This window comes from Poecilia formosa, unplaced genomic scaffold (assembly GCF_000485575.1).
Source record: "Poecilia formosa unplaced genomic scaffold, Poecilia_formosa-5.1.2 Scaffold31, whole genome shotgun sequence".
NCBI lineage: Eukaryota > Metazoa > Chordata > Actinopteri > Cyprinodontiformes > Poeciliidae > Poecilia > Poecilia formosa.
In genome coordinates, this window is record NW_006799970.1 from 1646757 (window position 1) to 1668098 (window position 21342).

At 40.3% G+C, this 21342-nt stretch overlaps 2 protein-coding genes across 4 annotated transcripts in view; one reads left to right on the forward strand and one right to left on the reverse strand.

The window, feature by feature from the left end:
• LOC103136256 (cell surface glycoprotein MUC18) overlaps window positions 1-5870 on the reverse strand; it is a 40886-nt gene extending 35016 nt beyond the window's left edge. For all 3 annotated transcript variants that reach the window (XM_007549424.2, XM_007549422.2, XM_007549421.2), the window contains exon 1: window positions 4579-5870. In XM_007549424.2, the coding sequence (XP_007549486.1) occupies window positions 4579-4645 (67 nt within the window). In that variant the 5' untranslated portion in view covers window positions 4646-5870. The remainder of the gene's footprint in view (window positions 1-4578) is intronic.
• A 6160-nt stretch (window positions 5871-12030) lies between these two features.
• rnf26 (ring finger protein 26) lies at window positions 12031-15771 on the forward strand. The gene is made up of 2 exons (XM_007549425.2): window positions 12031-12178; window positions 12265-15771. The coding sequence occupies exon 2, from the start codon at window positions 12646-12648 to the stop codon at window positions 13981-13983; it is 1338 nt and encodes a 445-aa protein (XP_007549487.1). The 5' UTR covers window positions 12031-12178; window positions 12265-12645; the 3' UTR covers window positions 13984-15771.
• Window positions 15772-21342: the final 5571 nt, after the last annotated feature.

Genomic DNA, 21342 nt, shown 5'->3' on the forward strand with positions numbered 1-21342 from the left:
TGTGCATGGCACATGCAGCCTTCAAACTGTAAAATGTGATAAGAGGAGAGAAATGTTACGTTCCAACTTTCCTCCAAAACCATTAACCTTTGTAAATTATAGAATTATCATTATGAAAAACTAAAATGTGACGAAGACTCGACTTAATCCCTGGTTCCCTGCCAGTTTTAAAAGACAAGGCTGCGGTTAACCCTCTGATAAGGGAGAGGGAACTAAACTGAAACTTTACTTCCTGTTTCCTTCCTTTTATAATTTTTTACTGTAAACACGAGTTAAGCCATTCACTGCTGCAACAAAAGCTGTTGATGTGAGGATGTGTCTGCAGGCTGATTCTTTTACTGGAGCAACAATGTACAAACAATCATCGGCTGCTACTTAGCACGCGCGCACAAAATGGCCTCTGCGACAGCAACGCAAAACCCTGAGAGCTTTCTCAAGCGGCAACAAGCCCTCTCGATCCCCTGCACTGGTGTATTGACCCAGGTAATGGAGATAATGGATGTTATTCGCATCGAGAGAAAGATCAAAAAGGGAAAGGAAACGCTTTGTTTCAACAATTCCTGGTCCCAAGTGCACAGCCATTATTCTGGTTTAGCAGGGAAGTGATGCGCTGCATCCAAACACCAGCTGCACAGATATCACTTAAAAACAAACCATTTGTGAATCTCTGTCTGTCTCTGCCTGGCGTTGGGGGGGAACACTGCAGAATTAAGACCATGATCTCACTGTAACGCTTTGGAGCCAACATTTGATGCAAACTTAGCCGAGGAGCAACAGCTGAGCCCACATGGCCGTGCAACACCCCGAATAACCTGGAATCCTGAAACCTTTTCCAGAGACAAACACTCCCGGAAGGTCAAACGAGACAATAGCGTCAAGCAACATTGTCTGTAAGTTCAGCTTTAAACATCTGAATTATTTATGGGACATCCTGAAACACACTGGGAGTTGCAGAGAAGTCTGAAAGTCACTCACATCAAATGCTCTCTTTTATTTAGCTATACCTAAAGAAAAACGTAAGAAGAGTCGGTTCGTTCCTAGTTTTGAGTTTAAATCACATAACATTATTTAGTTTTCAGTAAAAGTAAGACAGCTGTGTTTTAGTTAAAGATCTGTTTGAAGATGCAACTGTGCAAAACGAGTTTTTTTTTATTTATTGTTAATATTTTTGCCTTTAAGCAGCCTTAAACTTTAGTGTTTTGTCTAGACGTGGGTCATTTTAGCTTGAATTTCCAGGAATTTTCTACTCATTGCCTGATCATTTGCAATTGTTTGTTGACTAAGTCTCTAAGGTCAAACTAATAAACCAAACAGGGTTTAAAAGGCACCTATGAGCTCAAACAATGAATCTAAGCAAACGCCTTAAAGAAACACATTTGAAGTGTTTCCTTGATTCATAAATTGAGTAATTTGTTAATTTCCTTTAGATTTTAATCAACTATCTCAATCCGAGAACATTTTTTCTCTGTTGTGTGATGAAGTCATTTAAAAACATGAAATCAGTTTGTCATAACTGGATCTGGCTGATCAGATCTCAAAGTAAACAGAACTAAATTAACAAGGAAAAGCTTGATCGGCGCATCTTGTAATGGAAGCGAGAAACAGTATTTAAGCTTCATTACAAGTTTAGAGAGCTACATAAGATTGAAGTATGAATGCAGGTGCAGTTGCAACGAGGGCGTTTTTGTGGTGCTGTAGAAGAAGCTGTTCTCAAAGGAAACGGTCTTTTACATAAAAAGCAAACTCAGAAATCCCAAACATTTTCCAAACAAGAACCACTTTCCGCTGTTTCCAGATGACTCTCAAGCTCTGTCCGCTGTTTCCTTTCCAGGAGTCGCAAGAGATCTGGATAATGTTTCACTAATCCCAACAAGCATAAACTCACAAAGACAACTTTGGACAACTCCAGATTGATAACATGATGTGATGGCCTACATCAAACAAACGGCGGAGGGTGGCTCCTTTTCCCTGCGTTTTGCACGGGGACACAAACACAACATGAAATGCTCCAGACTTTCACTTCAGAAGCAGGACACGCTTTCCCCACACACCGGGGTTTGATTTTATGGTAGTTTTTAAATGTGTTGGTTGAAAAAGGCCTGAGGAATACACGTATTAGAGTTAAGTGGCGCTCCCAAAGTTATGTGTCACATCGTAGTTTCTATAAACACAGCTCAAACAAACTGTGCTCACAAATCATCCGAAGAGACAAGAAATGGCCTAATGTGACTGCAGAAGTGTGCCAGAAGAGAAGTCTGAATTTAGGGACTTTCATTTCAAAGGAATTCGGATCTGCTGATGCCGGGCCAGATTACCGAGCTGCAATGTTTCTGTGCTGTGGTCGTGACGCAACAAGGGCATTTATTGTGCCTGATCAGCTCTCTTCTTCTTCTGAGCTCATGAAACTGAGGCACAGCGCCACTTTTTTTTTTTTTTTTTTTTTTTTTTACAATTTTATACAATATAACTGAAAACTTTAAGGCATTTCTTGAAGGAAAATAAGACTTATTGTACTTATTTTCTGGTAAACATTTCTACTATCCCTGTCACTTTGACACCTTTCACTGAAAGTGCTTTCATTGGCTGATGAAACAGAATCCATCCATCGTTTATTCTCAGCATGGATCCGTTTTAAAGCCTCAGAGTTTCTTATGTAAGTGAGCAAACAGCATCATAAAGACCAACAAACGCAGAACAAGAACTTCAAACGTCCTTCGAATCGCCGCAGAAATAGAGAGGTTCAAGCTGGAAGAGTTGCCAGTAACTCTGGAGGAGCTGCAGAGTTCCTCGACTCTGGTGCCTACCCCTAGCAGGCGTTTGGCAAGAGGCAGGGAACAACCTGAAACAGGTAAGGTCTGTTTACCACAGGACAAGCACCCATGCAAACCTCAGGGCAATTAGAGCGAACAATTAACCTAAGAGTCATGTTTTGGGGAGGAACCAGAGGGCCTGTGGAGAACTGACACATAAACTGAGAAAACATGCAAACAGAAAGACTCCTGCAGGCCAGGACCTGCATACCAGTTTTATCGCTGTGCACTGTGGTGGTTTTAACTTTGGACTGATTCAGGGCATCTTAGATTTTATTTGTGAAACATTTTTTAAGATTTGCTCAAAAATATGTCCTTCATTCTCAGAGCTACAGACTATTTTGTGCTGGTCTGCCACATATAATCTGGATAAAATACATTGCAATCGGAGGTTGAACTTCTGCTTGCTTGACACTTCATTTGTTGTTTAACAAATGAAGTGTTAAACACTTCATTTGTTAAACACAAAACATTTAGTGTTTTTTTTCTCTTTCTTTTCATAAAATGCAGCAAAAAAAAAAAGGAATAACATTCGAAATGTTCTTACAGCTTCACACTCTATCTGCAATCGCACGAGATCACAAAACTGATTAGGACGACAGAATGAACGGCTGCATGGATTTATGTATTTGTGATGTATGACTTCAGGATGCCAGAAAGTCACCAAAGGACAAGACCAGGAAGTGGGCCTGCTAACGGGAGCGAGAACACGAAGAGATCACAGACAATAGCCTGAACTCAAACAGAGGTTCAGCACAATACATCAAGGATGAGAAGGAGGAAGAGGAGGAGAAGGAGGAGGAAGGTTTGTGGGGTTGGTGACAAACAGGGATATGGAAAAGGTAACAGCGTGAGGAGAGTTAAAGGGGAAGACAGGAAGGCCTGCGCTGGTTGAAGAAAGAACCAGCAGTAAATCTTGTGCTTAAGAATGCATAAAATTATAAACATCTCAGGACTTTCTATTAAAAGAAAAGGCGCTGCGCTCCTACACATGAGAGCAGATTTCACAGCGTGTCAACCCCCTCCACCCCCCCTCTCTCTCTCTCCAAGCCTGAGCAGCGCCACATAAAGTTCAGACGTGCGTTTCAGAGTGGAAGGAACATAGTGGAGCTATTCTGTGCTGCCCAGGAAGCCCGGAGCCACTTGATCACTGCTGGGACAGTGACAGAGAGCAGACAGAGATCTCCCTCATTCTGCACCTCTGCGGGCGCTGCTGCTGCTGCTGCTGCTGCCAGCTAAAAATACACGCAGTCCAGCAGAACTTCAGATAGTAAGCAACAGATAGTATGGAAACTTGATCAGTATTGCAGAGCAGCTTCCCAACTTCACATGCAACAAGTGAACAAGTTGGACTCTTATTCATGTCATCCACTGGACTACTTAGACCTCTGTTGATATAAGCAGCAGAATTGTATCAACATGAGTTCTGTGCAAAGGGAATGCATTGAAATTAACAGGAAAATGTGTTCACTTCAATCTGGAATAAAAGAGCGTAAAGGATTCCTGAGATTGTGGGTGAAATAATTCGAGTTAAATAAGAACAGGAGAAGGACAGAAACGTTGTTCTTGCAGATAAACAGCTTCCTTCAGTGGCTATGATAATAGTAACAAAGTTTGTCTTAACTTCGTTACAAGTCATGCTCGAATGTGACAAATGCTCTTCTTGCTTTCTTTCACTTTGCGGTGTGTCTGTGTAGAAATCCTGCAAGGCAGTCCTGACTGAAGCAGCCCAGTCCTTCCTGAAACCCAGCAGCAGCGACTCACTCACCTCCCCAGGTGTGAAGGAGGCACAGCAGGCCCAGCAGCAGAGGAGAGGCAGCGTCCCGTACAGCCATGGTGGTCGGGCGGAGGCAGAGATGTGTGTGCTGAGGTGTGTTTAGAGGAAGTCTGCTCCTCACTTGGTGAACTGCTTCGATACACACAGCAGAGAGAGGGAGAGAGAGCGGGCGAGAGAGGGGAGCAGTGTGAGGAGGCAGATGATGCAGAGAGAGAGAGGGAGGGAGACAGGAACAAAGTTCCTCCACTGCAAAAAAAAGGGATGAAGGCTCTCAGACACTTTGACAGGCTCATCTACTGCTACCCTGCCTCTGATGTTCCTTTATAACTCTCCTGTAGCTGCACTGTGTCTACTTTCTAGAGATAATTAAACCGACCCATGCTCTCATCCCAGTGCTTATCGAGCAGGCAAGTTCGATATCTTTTGCAGTGGAGAGAAAGAAGGAAGAATAAATGAGGAAGAGAGAGGGCAGGTCAAGCAGAGAGGAGGGCGGGTGCCTGAGAAGATACGCAAATGATGCAAGCAAGTTGTTGCCTGATTTGCCACACCTCTGTTGTTTCTGAAACACAAACGTTTCCTTAATGAAAGGGCAAAATCTTGGTTATCTTTCTTTACTTTCACCAACAGGAAACCTCAGTCCTGCTGAGACGGTTTGGAAAGCCTCTGGAGGTCTTGATGTGTGGGAGTGGTGGTCAATCATAAAAACACTCAGGACCAGGTCTTTGATTTTGAATTGCATGTAATCATTGACTGGCTGAGCTTGGCTTTATTGCATCGCCTGCTGGCGAGGAAGCACTTGGTGAAGGTGTGCCAATCAGTTTGCACAATAGAAAGATTAAAATAAGATCCTATGTAAATTTGGCTCTGAAAAGAAAATAAATCCTGGATAAAGACCCATTAGAGCATGTGAAGACTTGAAACTGGGGCAGTGGTTCACCTTCCAGGAGGAAAACAACCATAAACCTGGAAGACAATAGTTTAAGTCAAAGCGCATTACAGCCAAGTCAAAGTCCAGATGTTGATGTAACCAAGTCGGTTTGTAGGCCACCTGACAAACATGACCTTTTATTGCTGTGTATGTAAATATCTGGTTTCAACAGTCGATGATCCACTTTTCAGTTTATTGGTGGTGGTCATCAAATTTCTATGACATGTTATTTTGTGTCAGAGTTCACCAAACCCTGCAGGCCGACATGTTTCAGAGCATCATAGGTTCAACACTGAGGTGCTTTTTGGCATTTTCCTCTTTTTTTTATCATATGAAACACATCTGGAATATTTATTGTCTGAATCTGTCTACCTTAAAATAAAATCTCAGTATTTCAGCTAAAACAAAAGTAAAACTTATGTTTTCAATAAACTGACATATTTAAATACAGGTGTTTCTATTCATTTTAATCAGTATAGCTTACAAATTCATGTAATGTAAAATCCAAAATTCATTGTTAGAAAATTTGATTATTACATAAAATCAATAAAAACATTTTTTTTACATTGGCTTAAAAAAAAGGTTGCATCATTCAAACAAAAACATATTTCTAGAGAACATAAACATCCTTCCAACAAAAGTTGTTTATTGCTGCTAAAATAACCATATGCTAAAACACAGAGGTTGTAAGCTACATTTCCTCCTTGGTAGGGAAAGTTGTTAAAGTTTGCAATTCACTGAGGAAAACCTACAGTTCCTAAAACAGCCACATTTTTCTGCCACCTAATCTGTAAATGAAGACTGAGCCTTTAAAACAGCAGCTGGGTGTGGCTGAAGGAGAGTAAATAATCAGACATAAGGGGGGATTTTTTTTTTCCACTCAAAATTCCACATGAGCAAATTTGAAGAATGTCCCCTTTTCAACCTTTTTAAATATGACATCCTGGACAGGACTTTTGGGAATACCCAAGGACCGCTGGGTTTGGGAATGAGGCAGAGGAAACGCGCGCTGTCCACTCCCCCACAAAGTTCCCAAGGACCGCAGAGCTGTGGGCCATTTACAGTGGCATTCGTAAACCTCCGTACTCACAAGAGGAAAAACATTCATATGCTTTCCAGACCAATATCTAGTTTGTGTTAATAATTAAATAAACAAATTCAAGGTGTGATTTATGAACACTCTTCATGTTTAACTCTGGGAACTTTTGCGCATAACTGGGAATTATTTGGGATTAAACACTTGGTCTGTTCACGTTTTTAACCAGTGCAATTAATTGTTAAAAACAAGCTAAAAGCACAAAACCTGAACAAGGAAACATTGAGCCTGGTTGGGTTCGGATGGTTCAGGATAACTGAATGCCTTTTTTGTGCTGAAGTAAAAGATTTTAATTTGGTCCTATAGGAACAAAATTTTCCACCGAGTTCAATAACATACAGTTCCCTAAAGAGGGAGGAACCAAGAAAAGACGTGAAGAAACCACACTGACAAATCTAACTTTTGCGGCTCATGGTGAACCTTTGCCTCTATATGCTAGATTATATTAAGGATTTGCAGCGTAATCCATCGTAGACATAAACAGAGTTATTAAAGCATCAAATAAAGGCAAGATTAAATTCTTAAAAGTCAAGTTTACCTTTTTATTTACTGCTGAAGATAGATAATCAAGCTGAACAGTATTTGTTTTGAAACACTAACCTACTCACATGCCCCTGAATATTTAAGCGTTTTTATTTTGTATTAGAGAATACCAATAGCTGTGTTACTGCTGTATTAAAATCAGTCTATATGGTACAATTACACTCTGAGTCTGATGAAGAACCAGATAGTGTTATACTCACAGCTTTGTGAGTATAAAACTGAGATTTTGTATGTTATATTTGTTAATTAAATGAGAGTGGTCCCAGAGCCAATCCCTGTGGAGCTGCATTAAAGCACCTAGAATAATTATTTGTGCTTTCATAACCTGAGTGCCGTTCACTTGAAGGAACATCATCAAACCAGCTGACATTAACAGAAACCTCAACTTTTTGCTTTAGCATAGATATGAGCAACTGAGTCAAAAAACCTTTATTTTTTGTAGCCAGACTGAAAACTTGAAAATAATTAATTTGAATAACAGAAACAAAATCTAGGTCATTGTTTCTAATGGTGGTTTGTTAGTGCTGTTACAGGGCTTACGTCAAAAATAAAATGTGTAAATTAACACTTGTCTCTGCTCCTGACCCTGGTCCTCCTGAAACATTAACTCCTGATTTCAGTGTCCCGACCGCTCCTCGGAGAATGATGATAAATCTTCTTGTTTATCTCACCGGAGTTCACAGTGCTGCGCTCACAGGCTAAGGAAAGAGTAAAGGAAGGAAGGGGAGGAAAAGAAGTCATTCTTTCCTAGCCACTCAGCCCAGACCCAAGAGCAACTTGTTTTGGGGGTCCAGGATGAGAGACGGCCATTGTACGAGTCGCTCCAGTAGACGTGGGGGCTTTGAGAGGGCACCAGTTGATTGAGGGAGGAGTGGGAGAGAAATCTGAATTTCTGCTAAACTCCGTCACCACAGCGGGGAGTGGGACAAAGAGACACTGTGACAACCGCAGCGGCAGAGAATTTCGCATTGCCTCTCCATGGTGATTACATGTTGTAATGGCATTAATCACAATAAATTAACCCACTGATGTGTTTCTGCCATGTGCCATTCTGAGTATAGTTTGGCATTAAACAGAACATAAAATGACAACGTGCGAGATTAAATACTTGAGTTTGGAAAAAGACAAGATAAATGTGAAGCGATCGGCATGTTGCAGATTCAAACCCTTTCCATGGATGAAGTTTTGTTTCTTCTAATAGTTCAGATGTAAATAAATAAGATAAGAGTAACTCCAGAACCGATCCCTGTGGGACACCTTTGTCTATGTTAAAGCTGCAATATGTAACTTTTTGAAAACATTTTTTTCTTTTACATATATGTTAAAACTGTTACTATGAGACAGATAATCTCTGAAAAAATCAAGCTCCTCTGTCTTCTCCCATACTGGTTACCATGGCCACCGATCACAGCTGTAAACAATTTTCCAGTAACAGTAAGTTGTTTCACCACCATTAGCACACTGAACTGGGAATACACGAGGATAATTGACAGCGCTAAGACCTTCCTCCTGGCTGTGATTGGTTGTTTTTGGTCAAGAACCGTGTATTCCTTCAGACACCTCAGGAAGGAGGTGAAGGAGACCCATCATTTCACACATTAACTAATTTTTCCATAAAAGTTACATACTGCAGCTTTATGAATATGACAGAAATATAACATTACAAACAACACAATAAAAACATAATTATTTTTATAACCTCTAATGCATCTGAAACGTACCTAAAAATCATGTTTCAGTTCAGAAAAATAAACAACATTGTCATCGATTCTAATAAGAGGCCACATTGGCTTTTGTCTCAAGAATAAGAAACTTATAAAGACGTCAGAGGTTTGTGAGTGACAACAAGACACTTCAAGCAAATGTTTTTAATAAAATAACTTGCCGCTGCTTTGCAGATGCTGCGCTATGCGTCATGGAGCAGGAAGCTGCTGCTGCTGCCTGCAAACTGTTGAACATCCTGCAGATGCACAAACAAAGCCCCGAGAAGGCAGGAATGTCACACTGCGGGACCCCCGACATTCTTAGTCCTCCCCTCTCTGAAGTTAAGGAAGCCATCACTGCTTCCTTAACTTCACCTTTTACTCTCCGTCTTCTTTCAGTCACTGCTTCTGAGTGCGCAGTAGAGATGGGGAAATTTGAGAGGAATTCAGGGTCGCCATCTGGGTCTTGACCAGTCTGCACTCCACTGATTTCTACGGAGTGGAGTTTGTGTTTTTTTCCCCCAGAGTCAGCCAAAACCCGCTCGCGCTGACTCTGAACATATTCTAGATCTCCAGAGTCATCTAGAATATGTTCTAGATGACATATTCTAGAACATGTCATCTAGAACAGAGACTGATGGAGTTAAATACAGGAAAAACATTTAAATTCAGCAAAAAAAAAAAAAAACCCAACAAAAAAAACAACTTGAGATTTGTGTGATCTTCCAGAGAGCATTTCTACATCTTGCTCTTTCAGGACGGGTAAATTCAAACACACACCACACTTTTCAGATTGTAAATACAGTTTAAAACCATGCATGATTATTATTTTTACTTGGGGGTGGCACACACACGCACACATACGCACACACACACACATACACACACCTGCACATGGATTATGTTTTTTAACTTCACCATTGTGCATTAGTATGTGAAGATATATATTACTTATTATCCTAATGAAATGTGTTGAAGTTTGTAGTTGTAACATGACCAAATGTGAAAAACATCAGTGCTTATATGTCCATATATTTGATGTCATCTTTAGTCACGTTGATTACTGCAGACCTGTCTTCACAGTCCTTCCTCTGGCTCCCTGTATATCACAAACTAGAATTTAAAATATTTCTGTTAGTTTATAAATTCGTGAACGAAATACACTGAAGACCTGTTTTATTGTATCCACCTCCCAGACCGCTCAGGTCTCCTGGATCAAATCTAATGTAATGTCTGTTGCTTGTTTCCTGTTATCAACATAATTGGTTACATTTTTAACATGTAAGGCACTTTGAACTGTTGTTGCCGAGACGGACGGCACAAATAAACATTACTTGACTTGCAGCCAGCTGGACTGTTACTATAACTGAATCAGTGCAGCTTTGAGTCTCTTGCAGGAAGCTGAGAAGCAGACAAAGAGAAGGATGCTCTCCTCAGTGAGTGGAAGTGTCTCAGAGGATAACAAAGTCCAAATGCGGTAAATTACTCATCCAAATATCCTTGGCTTTGTCCAACTGTCTCCTTTTCATCCTATGTTGGTTTTCACGCAATGTTTTTTTAAGTTTTCGACAGAAAATGAAAGCCTTTAAATGGTTCAAAACGAGAAAAATTGCGTTGTTTTTTTTTTCTTCAATTGATCAAACTGTCTTTTAATGTTAGTCATCGACAAGAATCGAAAATTTAACACCACACGTTCGGTTTGAGACAACACACCTTTGAACTCCTCATCGTTTCAGAGAGGAAGGGTTTGGTTGAGCAGAAAACAAACAGAGGAAGCTGACCGCTGACCATAACGACAGATGCCATAAAAGGAGCAGGTCTTAAAGCTCTTAGTCAGAGACAAAAAAATGCATCCACACCTTTAATAGCTTCATGCACTCCTCCTATGCATCCCCAATGGTCCAATTAGGAATTTAAAACAATTGCTGTTTGTCATCTATGCCAAGGTCCAGAACGGAATTTCCCATGATGGTATCGGTTTCCCGCTGTAAGAAGGAGAAGCTCAACGCTGCGGCTTGGACAAGGAAGGAAGTACAGTTCAAATTGTTCTGGATTGTAAAGCTTTTTCTGTTGCATTGTCGCAAGATTTGCTGATGTAATGGGACAATATATTCATGTTCTTCTTAGTCATAGAATCAATGTGAACTCAGCTCATTGTCTCACAAAGCTCCACAAGTTTATTCCTCTAGAGTTCTTTAGTAAGTTTGATTAATAAAAATGTCAGTGGTAGAATTATGTTGTTAGACTAAATTAGTAGTCATTTACCTAAGTAGGTAATGGGATATTAATGACAGTTTTGTAATTAAATATATAATAAGGTTGCATTGTCTATGGTTATTGTTCTCCACAATGGTTTTTCTAAAGAGTTTTATGTAAAGGTAAGCTTTACATAACGTAAAGCGTATCCCTTACTTTATGTAAACTTTACACAATGAGTCATAATTCCCTTTACATAATGTAAAGTTTACAATGACAAAATTAAGACTTAGTCAGTTTGGAACAATTTCAGTCGCAAATTGTTCCAATTTTCCTATGTCATTGAAAGCCTGTTGTATTTTATATCAATTTCACTCTTAGACATCTGCATGTCTGCATGCAAGGCCTACTCACCTATATTATCATGAAATATTTTTATTAAAAAGTAATATATCCTAATAATTATTATTTTATTAACAGTGAAATATATTGTATTTCTGACATGATGTTGCAATCGTCCTTCAGGCTCTTTGCATTCAGATCCAGATTGTGAAGAATTTAGTTTTTCTAATCAGCTTTAAATGGCTTTGACTAACAGACAGATGTAAATTTATTATATAAAAAGTTGCTTTGTCCAATCGAAACCTGTTACTCCCTAAGTAACAGATTCAATTGCAAAAAAGTTTAGCAATTGTTCTCAGTCTCCGTACCTGAACACCACCTGGATTAAATAGGTGTGAAACAGTAAATAGGCAGCGTTTTACTCCCTCTTGTGCTGACAAAATGCAATAACACCAACAGCTTAAAATGGTTCTAATACTATTGTGTTTCTCATAACTTCTGTTTCATATTAGTTTCTACCATCCAGTCGCTGTTGGTTTTGTCTAATCATTACAACTACTAAAGTGAAAACAATTCATCAGAATAATCTGAATGAAAGGTTAAGAGATTGTTTTCTTCTTCGTCTTCTTCTTCTTTGTTGTTTTCAAGAAACCCCAGTTTCAAACGCAGTAAAATACGGAAGAATCGATTCTTTTTACTGAGCTGAGCCAAATGGTGTAAATCCCGGAAGAGAGTCGAAATTCCCATGCCCAGAAGCGAGGTCAGCTGACGTGACCAAAACAAGTATGGCGGAATTGATAACGACGATAAACGCCTTTAATATTGCTGTGAGGTTTATTTTCTAATTTTATCTGGTTTTATTCGACCAGTTTCCAGGTTCTACATATTCTGGGACCTTACCGTTCAACCAAGAACGCCTTTTTGGATCGCATGAGGACCACAAAGCTAAAACGAAACCAGGAAAACAAACGGAAGTGTCAACGGTTTGAAACCAAACATCCGCTTCTGTAAACGCGTGTGTTTGTAATGGTGTCGCGTCCTTTCAGCCAGCAGAAGACTTTGATAACACGCAAAAAAAAAGACGGATTTTTGTTTCATGAAGTGAAATGGTGTACTGTAGTACCGGGGCGAACGACGCTAGCAGAGAAGTAAAGGACCGTACAAGATGTAACGTTGATGTTACTGAAATTCAGCCAGAATGCACATGGAGACCACCTCTGAACACGGAGAGGTAACCGGTTAAATTCACCATGGGGCTGGTGAACTTTGTGATATCCACTGTGGGGAGATGCCTGGATGTTGCCGGGTTACTCTTGGACCTGAACTTTCTGATCGTACACACCGTGGTGAAGACTCTCCTGGCGATCGTCGCCTTCATCACCAACCTGCCCACCCTGATCACTAACCTTCTGCTGCAGATGGGGAACCTCCTCCTGTTCTCCGCCATGCACATGGCAGAAACGACATCGAGCCTGGCCCACGGGGCAGTCACCCTGCTGGGCAGCGCACTATTGGCCCTGGAGGGGCTCCTGGAGAGTCTGAAGATGGTGGGCTACCTGTCCATGCACGTCCTGCTGCGGGGGAAGGAGCACCTGTGCAGAGGTTTGGTGTCAGTCTTGGAGGGCTGTGGCATCGCTGTCAGCCTGGTGGTTTACTTCACAAACACGGTGGTGAACTTTGCCCTCATCGCCACCCAGAACATCTACTTGGCAGCTGTGGGTGTGTGGCAGACGGTGTCCAGTCCACTGCAGAAGGCGCTGGAGCTCACCCTGACCTTCTTCACCTTCCTGTACAGCAGCCTGGTCGGGACGTCGGCATTTCTGTGGTCTCCCTGTAAACTGCTTCTGGATTTTCTTGCTTCCCTTGTCCACATGTTCATCTCCATCTTCATCCTGAACATCTACGGCCTCCTGCTTACCGTCACCATTGCTCTGATGACCACCGCCTACCTGAACCCCAGACTGAGCCGACAAGCAGCTGTGCACATTTTGGTGTACATGAACTCCTTCCATGCTCTGCGGAGACTGTATGAGACTCTGTGGCTACGCTTCACGGTCCTTTGGCGTACCCCACGTTCTCTACACCGCAACATGCAGCACCTACAGAGGAGGTTTCGACACGTCTACCTGCGGGAGAGGATTTTTTGGCAGCAGCTGTCTATTCTGCGCCTGGTGCTGCGGACAGTGCTCCAAATCGACAATGCCAACAGAGGAAGAGGAGACGGCGACACCAGGGAGGAGCGCCGGGACCCACCAGATGGAAGAGCGGGAGACGGAGCCCAGCAGGAACTGCAGGATTTGCCTTCGTCGAGTTCAGATGGATCACTAAGGACATCGCCATCTTCATCTTTAGGCAAAGACGGCAAACTCCTGCCCGCCGAAAGCCTGCTTACTCTGTTAAAAGAGCAGGAGGAGAGAAAAAAGTGTGTTATTTGTCAGGACTGCACCAAGACAGTGGTGCTGCTGCCGTGCAGACACCTCTGCTTGTGTAGGGACTGCACCAACATCCTCCTGAGGCAGCCCATTTACCAGCAGAACTGTCCTCTGTGCCGCCAGATGATCCTCAACACCATGGACGTATACCTCTGAGGGGGAGAAAAGGGAATCCAAGCAGCGATGAGCCCCAACCGCCTTAAAGTATTCACCACCACACAGAGCAGTTTAAAATGTTTCTTTTTCCTTGAAGCCCAACAATAACACCACTTTTTCAAGTTTTGTGGTTTTCTTCAGTCAGTGAAGTTATAAATAAGCTTTATTTTTAAAGATGCCCCACAAATCTTTTTTGAACAAAACTTAATAAAACACATGTTCATTGTAAGTTTTGCTTCGGTTGATGTTTGTGGAAGGTGTTCAAATGTTCCCCAAAATATTTCATAAACTATATACTACAAGAAACTATACACTTTGTCTTTATATATACTTCTCTTTACATAGGATTATTAATGGAGTTCTCACACTAATTCAATAGTTCTTTCAGGCTCTTCTCCCAAAAAAACTACAACTGTTTTGCTTCAACATGAAGGAGAGGCTTTTGGGTTTTTGACCCTACTATGGCATAAGTGCTTTCAATCTGATGAACTTTGTTCATTTTACTTCAACTAAAGTGCTACAAATCTATTTTACATATGACCTACTACGTGCACAAGCAATCAAAGGTCTGTAAAAGGTTCAACTGAGATGCAGCTCCATCTTCTCGCTCACTAAATTACAGAAGTATTACACCAAGCAAAATAAAATTAAGCTGCCTAGAGTTTTTGTATGTGCATTGAAACAGCTTAGCATTGGGGAAAATAAGGGATACATGCTGACTGGCTATTATATCTATGGAAATCTCATGCAATCAATATTCCCAACACATCACTGGATATTTGTTTTCCTCTTCTTTTTTTCTTTTTTTTTTTTTTGTTACCAAGACCTCTTTTTAGTAAAAATCTTTCACTCTTGTATCGCTGTGTCTCAGGTGTTTGTAGGGATTGTATTCAGCTGAAGCTAAAAACTGTTTACAACTGTTTATGTCTTAAAATGTCAGGCCATCGACGTGCCAAGCTGTGAGAAACCAGAGGAACACTGTGCTTTACTGCGTACGGCCTGCAACTCCAGCCTTCGACATTTTTATTTGCGTTGCATTTTTCTACCGTCTGTTTATCCTCAGACTTTATTCCCTGTTGTTCTGTCTGTTGTTGGGGCTTTTCCCCAGTCTTCCTTTTGAGGTGTATTATTACCAGATAATCCATAAATGGTTTCTGCTTTCTCCTAGTAATGTGATGAAGCAGATTTGTGATGTTAAAAAAAACCCCCAAAAAACCGGACCATAAACCAATAAGGCTTTACTGTTTAACTTGCTTTTGGTGCTCTAAAGTGGTGAATAATCCTGAAATGTTCATATTGATCTGTTTAAAGTTTACAGGAGGTTATTTTGGACTCCAGATGTTGCAGTGTTATTGATTGTGGGTGTGGTGGGAGCAGGCCTGAAACATGGCCAGTTTGCTTTTTTTCACAGCTTTTTTTTCCCTCTTTGTCTTGCTTTGCAAAGAGAAAATTTGACTTCACAGTAATAGCTGAATAGCGATTCGGCCTGATTTCTCCCTTCTTCTTCTTTTTAAAAGGTCTGTAAGTTTGTAATTAATGAAAATGTTGTCATCCTAAGCTGCTCCTCCTCTCAGGTACTTCCTAAACACCAATGGCATTCCTTGTTAAAGTGAGCTGAAAACGGCTCACTCGACTGTTATCTGTTGCTTCTCCCGAAGTATTTAGCTGTATGAGCCGTGTGAGATGATGTGATTGGAAAATGTGAATGTAATGTGGGATTTTCTTTTATAACATGACGGCTGCCGTGTAACTGGCAATTTCACAATAAAACAAGAATCAGTGAGTGAACTGTATTTTATCTTCTTTTTTTTATGAGCCTAATCGAAATGCTTACAGCTCCACACTTGGACAGAAAAGTAAAGGACTTCAACAAATGATTAACCTATTGCTGCTTTTAAACCGTCGGTCCTTTTCAGCTGCAGAACATAAGAAAATTAACCAGCCAAGTTTATTTGTGTAGCACATTTGTTGAAACGTTACATTCTTTTAAGTGCAGTAATTTCACGTCGTCATGTTGGTTAGTGTTTCATTCATTATGGTACAAAAGCAACTAAACAGATGGGTTTTTAGTCTGGATGTAAAGTTTGTTCCAGATTTGTGGTGCATAGAAGCTGAATGCTGCTTCCCCATGTTTGGTTCTGGTTGTGGGGACGCAGAGCAGAACCAGAACCAGAAGACCTGAGCAGTCTTGAAGGTTGATACAGCAACAAATAGCTTTAAGGGTAACTGTTAGCATTTAGCTTCCTCCTGCTCAACCTACTGTGTTCTCAGTCCAGAAGATGCGCTGCCTTTCAAAGCTAATCTCAAAACCTCTTAGACTTTTTACACTTTTTGTCACTTAACAACTACAAACTGTAAAATATTGTAACGGGATCTCACGCCATGGACTAATAGAAAGTGGCATACAACTGTGGCTTGGAAGGAAAGGAATACATACAGTTTTTCGCAAATTAATCTTCTTGAAGACGGGTGTGCCATCGTATTCAACTCCCTGATTACTCCAATGCTAAAGGGGGATAGCTTTGAAAACTTTGCACAACAAAGACTAACCTTGTTGTCTATTCTTAAGCCATACATGTGAAGTAGAAAAGGAAAAGGATGCAAGGTTATCAGAGGGGCTGAATCCACACTTTTCAGATATTTAGTTGTTTAAAACAACGTGTAGTTTCCCCTTTTTCACAATTACGAGCTACTTTGTGTTGGTTTACCACATTCTGCAGGATCTCCTCTACCCTGAACGCGTCCAAAGGGAGGCTGCCTGATTGGACACCCAGTTTTGTTTATTCCTCCTCATGCTGGGGCTAACAGGCTAATGTGAGCGTAATAAAAGATGCGCTTTAATGTGGCCAACACCCGAGCAGCATTTCAATCTACTCAGTGGCTGATTTTGGGTCATTAAGACTAAATGTGCAGAAACTTACTAGTTAATTAGTAATGCAGTTACAGCAGCTGAAAGACTCACGCCACGACTGAATAGTGCAAAGAAGATGCTGCAGGTCAATGGTGCAGTAAATTAAAGAATAATTAATATTTTCATGCATTGATGTTGCTTTTAGTCCACTTTGTCAAAAAGAAATGGTGTTAATTTGACCCAATGCTTCATTAAAAAAAGGTCTTTTTGATCATTTAAAAGCCAAAAAAAAATAAAATGTTTCATTCCGCTCTAAAAGTTACAGAATAAGAAAGAGAACTTTCTGGTAAAACCTTTGAGGTCCAGGATTTAGTCAGAATCACGATCATTCTTCTCGACTAAAAGAAACGGCGTTATGTAGCAATGATCCTCTCTGTGATCTCACCGTTTCTTAAACTTCTTGATTCAAGGACCACACAGCTTTCGCAGCTCGGATGCAGTGAGGAGTATTTCTGCTGCTAAATGAGATCACAGAATCCTTTTACTTGTGAACACATCTGATACCGAGGACAGAGAAGCACTTGAGTCCATAGATAGCTCAGCTTTCATGTCTCCCGTCTGCAGAGATAATGGGAATCCTCCGTGCAAGAATGTGAATATGGAGCCAAAGGAAGACAGTCGGAGGAGGAGGAGGGGGAGGAAGAAGAGGCACTGATGGACATTTTTTATAAACATGACAATTCATCAAAGCTTTGTGGTTTTATGCATTCTGGCTCCCTTCAGACGCATCCTTAACACCGCGAAAGACGACTGAGACTCCTGAGGAATCCAATTATTGACGGAGAAGATTTGGCAGATTGGGGTGTTTGTATGTAAATCCTAGTGATGTGATTACCTTTGCTGCTGTCCAATCATTAATCAGTTCTTTTGTCTCTCTCTCTCTCTCTCTCTCTCTCTCCCTCTCTCTCTGTCTCTCTTCAGACACTTTGTTAGTGATCAAAAGCAGCCGAGTGGCTTTAGTTCGGCCTCAGCAGCGTTAACAGGAAGTTTAGTGTTATAACAGCAGGAAGCAGCAAACAACTAGAGAGAGCTTTATACTTCAGGGATTCAGCCTCTGCCCTTTGACCTCAGGGTTTCTGGCTGGGAACTGTGTGGGAAATCTTTATTGCATTCATCAGGATGTGTTTTTTTTCCCTTAAGGTTTATGAGTTCTTTCTGTTTATCACTTACATGCTTTCCATTAATCTGAAACAAACTTCCAGAAAACTGCAAAGATGCTGAAAACCTGAGCTTGTTTAAATCAAGGCTGTTTAGAGCAGCAGCTGGAACTTTGATCAACTTATTCAATGTGTGTTATTTGGGTGACGATGATGGCATTTGACAAAATGTAATTTTTATTGCTTGGTCCATTATTTGTTTCTGTATTTTCTATGGTACAAAACATTTTGAACATCCTTGTTGCTGAAACATATATAAAAAAAACTTGACTTGATTTGCATCCTGAGTTGACTTCATAAAAACCAGTTGACTCAGAGTTTATGCTGACTCCAATCAGGGATATATCTGAATTTGGACAAAATATTCCTGTGAATTGTGTAAAATCATATATCACCTCATTTATTATGGGCATAGTTGCCATTAATTCAATACATTTTAAAAACAAGTAGTTGTTTTTCACTTTGTTGTGAATTTTAATAAAACAGAACACAGTCAAAATTATACATACAGTTAAATATTCCCTAATAAGCTGCATTGATAGGAAACATTTTTGCTGACTTCAACAACCTTCTGGCTAAAAAAACCCCAAACAAACAAAAAACACTCCTCTCTTCAGACTTGGCAGATATTATTTAAATTGGTTTGTTTCCAGATAAAATCACAGTTTTTAAACATATTCCAGAGTACAATATGGTTAATTTCAAAGCCTTTCAAGAAGCTTTATGTCATCCTGTTTGCACATTTCCAAACTACGTGTTTTTTACTGAGACATGTTCAAGAAGCAACCAGCGAGGATCAAAATCCTGGAACACCAGCGTTCAATCCCAAGTGTAGTTAAGTGGTTTAAAGCTGGTGGTGCTGAACAACATTTCAGTAAATAACACTGAAGGATGTTTCAGTTCTTCTTTCCAAACTCTGCGCTGATTTTGGTGCTTCTGGGTAAAATATTCTTGAGGTTGAGGTTTAAGCATCCAGTCACATGAGGGGAGTGTGACAGGAAACATCCTGATTTATCAACTCTGAGCCATTATTGATGGAGGAAATCAACCTGAGCCCAGCAGCTGAAGCAACTTATTCACGTCTGCCGCTGGTGTGCAGACATTTTAAAGCTCCATCATGTAATATGTAAATATGCGTTTACATATTTTCAGAGTAAGAGTCTATGTGTTGTGCGAGCTTTCATACATTTAGAGAGGGTCAAGGAGGTCATCTTACTGTCTATGTTAGATACTAGACAAATATATTACTAAAAACCTAATTTAGTCAATAATATGTACATAATTGCAGCTATTTGACATTTAACCTTATTGCTTATCAATAATTTATTCAAAAATGATTTTCTATAATTATCTGATTGCAAATATTATAAGAGGAAACCCCCTCATGTCTCTTCTTGTTGAATATAAAACTCTTCGTGAAAAAAGGACATTTTGATGTCAGATTTATTGACGGTACTTAAAATAACCACATTAATCTGCATTTAACAAACGAAGTCTTCACCTACCATCTGAGGGACTTTATTTAAAACACAACTGAACAGATCTAATCAGTAAAAGCAGAAATAACCGCGTTGCTAACTAGACAGACGTCATGATGACTGGCTCTTTTTTCATTCTGTGGCGCAGTTGATGAGCAGTAGCACAACACTGCCCCCTGCTGAAGAAAGCTGGAACAAAAATATAAGATGAGCCTCATTTTTGTGATATTAAAATGAGGCTTGTTTGTCAGATTAAAAGTATCTTTTAAGAAGACGTTGAGCATGCCTTTTACTAGATTTTTGTATTTAAAATGTTTTTTCTTTGGTCTAATTTTACCACCATCAGTGTGTGAATAATGGGTGAGTGACTGAATGTAGTGGTAAGTTTGAGTTCATTGGGTCATTTACCATTAAACATAGAAAGTACTCCTGGACCTGTGTAATGTGTGTGTCCGCTTTGTTTCCTAAAACCCCACGATAGACACCCATAAAACCTGACTCAGATTTTATGCGGAATGTGGAATTACTGCAAACTTAATGATTCACTGTGAGTTTCTGGGTTTTCGTAGGTCACATGTGTGAAACTCAAGGCCCGGGGTCCAAATGAGGCCCGCCAAAGCTTCTTGTGTGGGCCTCAAGACTCCAGGTGCCAAATTATATCAACCAGTCCTCCCGGTTTCCTGTGATTGTGGAAATTCACGTCAAAATCAACAGACTAAATGGTCAAAAACATTGCACTAACTCCCACCTGTAGGTGGCAGTACTTTGTACTTTTACAACACCGCTGCCTCAGCATTATTCAATGTCAAGATATCGATGTAACGATTAACAAAGTCACAACGTCACACATAAACGTAAATACTGCAAAATTCCTTGGAAATATTTCCAAATTAGCTCCACAAAATTTGTGATTTTATTGCCCCTCCCTTCCACCTCAAAAAAAATCACAAAATCCTGGAGGGACTGAACAATGTGAAAAGATGTTTAATTTCAGACTGCAAAGATTTGTTGATATTTTAACAGTTTGTTAACAAGTTTTACCAAAACATTCTGGCACCACCTGCCCTTTAAGAGCATTCAGGATCTTGATTTGGACCAAAACAAAAACGAGTTTGACACCCCTGCCTTAGATGGAAAACATTTGAGCGTTTCATAACAAAGATCAAATTAAATAGCTTATTATCGACTTTGATTCGGCCTTTATGCCGTAAATGACTGGATTGAAATGATCGTGTATTTCTGTGTATCTGTTGGTAAGATGGCTGTGTCTAAAGCTGTAATTGTGAACTGCTTTCAAGCTTTAAGAAGGTATTTATTTGATGCTGTCCTTAAACGACTGCCTCAATATTTAATTGGTAAAAGAATTAGCCTGGTATGACTGAGACAAAACAATAGATACAAAACTCTGGATTTTCCATCATCGTAATGAAATTAAGTTTTCAAATAAATCAAAACAGCTGTGACATATTTAAAGGTTGAAGATGATAAAAGAGGAAACCTGTATTTTCCATAAGTGCACATAATTTAGTACCATGCAGTTATGGTATGCCATTTGAAATCTAGTGCAGAGTTATTCACCTGATGCCAGTATCTGTGTGAGCGCGTTTCCTGTTATTTTCAACACCCTGTTTTTTCATCATTTAGTCCCTTAATCCCTGAGTCAAAGTCTTAACTGACGTTCAGCCAGACACCCCTGTAATTCAGGGAACGATGTGGCATTTCCACAGCAATTTGAAGGCTGTGACCAATGGAAAAAGTGACTGATGCCAAAGAAAGATTGATTAACTTCCTTTGGTTCAGGAGGGAATGATTA